Raw genomic sequence first — 4,459 nt, forward strand, 5'->3', positions numbered from 1 at the left:
ACTCAAGCACTCGTCACTTCCCGCCTGGATTACTGCAATGCTCTCTACATGGGGCTCCCCTTGGGGTACACCCGGAGGCTACAGTTAGTCCAGAATGCGGCCGCGCGGGAGATTATGGGAGCGCTCACATATGACACCTCTCCTGCGTGAGCTGCACTGGCTTCCTGTGGTCTTCCGGGTGTGCTTCAAGGTGTTGGTGAACACCTTTAAAGCGCTCCATGGCTTAGGGCCGGGTTATCTGCGAGACCGCCTTCTGCCGCCAATAGCCTCCCACTGACCGGTTTGCTCGCACAGAGAGGGCCTCCTCAGGGTGCCGTCGGCCAGACAGTGTCGGCTGGCGACCCCCAGGGGGAGAGCCTTCTCTGTGGCAGCACCCGCCCTCTGGAATGACCTACCCCCTGAGATACGCACCATATCAGACCTCCAGACTTTTCGTCGGGCCCTGAAAACACACCTATTCCATCTAGCTGGGCTGGCTTGATCCCATCCTCTCAGTTTTAATTGAATTTGGTTTTGATTGGGTTGTTTTTAATATCTTGGGCCGAAATTATTTAATTGTTTTTTAAATTGTTTTTAAATTTTATATGCAATGTTTTATCTTGGCTGTACACCGCCCTGAGTCCCGCAGGAGAAGGGCGGTATAGAAATAAAATAATAATAATAATAATAATAATAATAATAATAATAATAATAATAATAATAACTGGTCTAGTAGATCTGAGATAAATGGGAGTGGATAATGGTGTCTAATTATTACTTTGTTCAGATCCTTGTAATCACGAATTGTGTGCATTTGGGTTCCCTCCTTTCCATTTAGATTTGACTATTGTTCTTTTTTGTCCCATATGGTTTACATGGAGATTATTATTATTATTTTCATTTTTATACACTTTTAAAATTCAAATTTTGGAGTAATGAGAGGGACCGTGCATGCCCTCAAAAATCAATTACCGTATTTTTCGGAGTATAAGATGCTCCGGACTATAAGATGCACCTATCTTTTTTGGAGAGGAAAACAAGATATACGCTAGTGCATGAATATGGGAAATAATATGAAATTTTACCAGTTTGGAACTGTTTTTAAGTTTTTTTCTTTGCATAGATTGGTACTGTAATCAGAATCAGTAAGTTATTCAGCACGCAATCTGTTAGATGTTCCCCTCTTTATTTTCCTTCAGGTAACATTTTAATTAAATTAGTGAAATGCTTTTTAAATTCCAGCTAATTGTTGATTCTAGACAGAAATTTTACAACAAAAGGACACAAAGAAGAAAGTAAGACTCATAAAACACTCACAATAACTCTGCCTCTGTCTCCCAGTAATTTGCCTTACAGCAAACAGCCTGCTTTAGTTTCGTTTTCAGCCTGATTAGCACAAGAAAAAAAAATCTGCCTCCCAGCAATTTGCCTGCTTGCAGGAGGCCCGCGCGGCAATAGGCAATGGCAATCCCTGCAGCCTGAAACAGCTGAGGGTCGGGAGGCCAATCCAATTGACAATCAACTGCTTGTGCTAATTAGGCTGTGCTGAAGCTGAAATGAGCTGTTTGCTGCTTGCTGCAAGGAAGTAAATTGCTGGGAGGCAGAGGCCAAAGGGTGGGGGCCGGTGGGTGGGAGGGGCTACATTCGGACTATAAGACGCACCCAGATTTTTATCTTTTTTGGGGGGAGGGGGGGAAAGTGTGTCTTCAGTCCAAAAAATACTGTAGATAAATTTGTTGTGTATTTTTTATTTATTGCCTTTTAAATATTTTTTCTTTGTTTACAAAGGATAAAGATCTCAGTAAAGAGAATCAAAATTCTGAGATCAATAAAGCAGCAGAGGAAGAGGAGACAATTGCAGCAGAAATTGAACAACAGAATGGGAACTGTCAACCAAATGAAGAAACAATCTCAGTTAAAACTGAAGATGTGTAGAATGTTGAATGGACATTTGACCCATTTTGGAAAAGAAATACAAAACTTTTTGTCTGATCTCCAAAATACATCAAAAGAGGATAAAAAATATTAAGCAATCAACTGGACATACCAAATTCTGCTAGCAGCTATTCCAGCCTTGGTGGTTTGGTCAGTTTGAGGACTGACAAAGAAGCAGGACTGACCAATAGGATATGGTGTGACAAAAGCAAACAGCAATGGTCAAATCTTCCAAAATAAATGTATTTCATTGATGATAAAATACTAGGTGGTTGCAGTCTGTACTATCCTGAAAAGCTACCGAGGGGATGCATTTGGAAGTTGTTAAAATATTTGTAGATTGATAAATTTTGTTTTTCTTATGGTTTTAAAACTAAACTAAACATGTGATATGTTTTGATGATGTGCTTGAAAATGGTGCAGAAATAAACATATTTCCCTTGATGTTGTAAATTACAAGTGATGAAAAGTTTTAACCTAACACAGTTTTACCGTTGTGTTTATGCCCACAAAGGCAAGTGAAGATTCTTCCTATGTTGTTTGTGACTTTCTTTTTATATTTTTAAAAACATACTTTACAACGTAAGTCTAAAATTCTTCTCTTAACTAGTAGTTGATCAATGCATGCTAATGTTCTGATTCTAAAAAGAAGATCCATGTTTATACTAGAGTTCCATTCTTCCAATTATAAGCACATCTATGTAGTAATTCCAAACAACTGACTTTGTCTTGAGTTGTATTACAGGGTGCCTAGTCACTTGCAAATAGAACAGAAACAGAAAGATTAATTTTTACTTTTTAATGGAGATGTAGAGCACAAGCGGATGCTTTAGTGCCTTTGACACAGAGAATAGTGATTTCTAGTAACATAAGAGGTTTTTTTTAAAAATTCTCTGTTTGAGTTCCTCTTTGATGATTCTATCACACCAGTAGGCAAGCATTTGAAAGCATTTTCATATCAACCATTAGTTATTTGAAATAATTTGAAGATCTCTTGATTTCAAGTAAAAAAACAACAACAACCCTACCTAATCTAATTGCTGTTTAGCGACCATAAAAAGGTGGGCATGATCCAGTTAATCCATACATTTTTCTGATCATATACTGAACCAGGGAGTTGAATAGTGCTAAATAAAAGTAATTTACTTCTCAACCGCCTGGAACATAGAAAGCTCCCTTTAAAAGCATGTATCTTAAGGGCTAAATGTAAGAAGTTATCTCTATACTTTCTATCACAAGTAAAGAAATTAAGATTTCTGTTCTGTTCAATAAAGATCTGAAAGAAAAAAGCATATGAGTGCAACTAATTTTGGCCTCATTGCTGCCTTTTAAAATTTAAAGCAAAGGGTTGTACTGTAAAATAAAGAACTATTTGAATACAATGTAATGCAATCATATGGCCTTATAGCACTGAAAAGAGGTATGAAAAGCCAAATAGTCATATAGCTTTCAGTTTGTGTTCTCAATATTTCTGTTTACGGACAGATAGGTGAGTATTTATGATAAAGTGAAAGCTATAAGATAATAGAGCCCTTAGATTGCGACACTGCTTTAGTAGCTCATTGTTGGGTGAGGTGTTTTTGTTTTTTTGTTACAGTCTATAAAGTTTTTTTCTTCAAAAAACCTTTAGTAAATGCTTTACCATGTAAAGTATGGACAGTAATTTTGTGATGTTTATGCCACATGAAGTTGGCTCGCAAACAGCTTATTCCGATAAAGCAATGACAAACCTCATGCTTCTTGAAGGACTGTGAAAGATTGTGTCTTGGAACAGCAGCTGTCATATTTATGATGTGTAAGTAGCATAGAGCAAAGATTGTATACTTGCTATCTTTGGTACCATCACTAATAAATTTTAGTATTTTAGAGGGAAGTAGTTTTGATTTGCTTTTTAAAACTGCCTTGAAATTGATTATCATTTACTACAATAGCTGCATTTCGTTACGTGGATACTTTGGTTTGCCTTGGTACATAGCAAAGTAAAAAAGATGGAACACAGAGGAGATACGTATTAAAAGTTTATAACTTTTTAGTCTAAAGTAATGGCCAGTACTTTATGTTCCTCAAATGTTCCAAGTTTTTTTTTCATATATTGCCAAAGATGGTATCACTTTAATTTACAAGCAGAGGCTGAGATGGTTATAGTTGGCCTAGTGAGTCTTCGATTAGGATCAATTTAAAATTAGTTAATGTAGTAGCTGAATAGATTAAGGTTGTGTGAGTCTACAATAAAATCCCTGTTGAAATTGCATCAGATCATCGAGACACTTTCTTTTTGTTTCTGTGTAGTTCCACAGGAATACATAAACATTTCCTTATGCAAAATATTGCACCAAATTGAAGAATACCGTAGCCAGTGTTTGCATGATTTTTTTCTTCTACAATTTTTCCTGAGGGCTCAGATTCCTCCCGTAGATTTTGAACACTAAAATTGCAATTGTGGGAAGGGTGGTGGTGGCGGTGGTGGAAACAGGAAGATGTAGAGCAAAGACGAGGAAGAGAAAGACTGCACAAGACTACAAAACTGGGAACAATTGTAAAACAA

At 37.2% G+C, this 4,459-nt stretch overlaps 1 protein-coding gene across 4 annotated transcripts in view; it reads left to right on the forward strand.

Annotated features, from left to right (window-relative positions):
- Positions 1 to 3,780, forward strand: part of SREK1 (splicing regulatory glutamic acid and lysine rich protein 1) — a 32,229-nt gene extending 28,449 nt beyond the window's left edge. For all 4 annotated transcript variants that reach the window (XM_034440996.3, XM_034440997.3, XM_087885742.1 and 1 more), the window contains one exon: positions 1,768 to 3,780. In XM_034440996.3, coding sequence (XP_034296887.1) covers positions 1,768 to 1,914 — 147 coding nt within the window. In that variant the 3' untranslated portion in view covers positions 1,915 to 3,780. The remainder of the gene's footprint in view (positions 1 to 1,767) is intronic.
- The last annotated feature ends 679 nt before the right edge of the window (positions 3,781 to 4,459 follow it).

The sequence above is a fragment of the Pantherophis guttatus genome, chromosome 2, assembly GCF_059756535.1.
Source record: "Pantherophis guttatus breed Tessera chromosome 2, ASM5975653v1, whole genome shotgun sequence".
NCBI lineage: Eukaryota > Metazoa > Chordata > Lepidosauria > Squamata > Colubridae > Pantherophis > Pantherophis guttatus.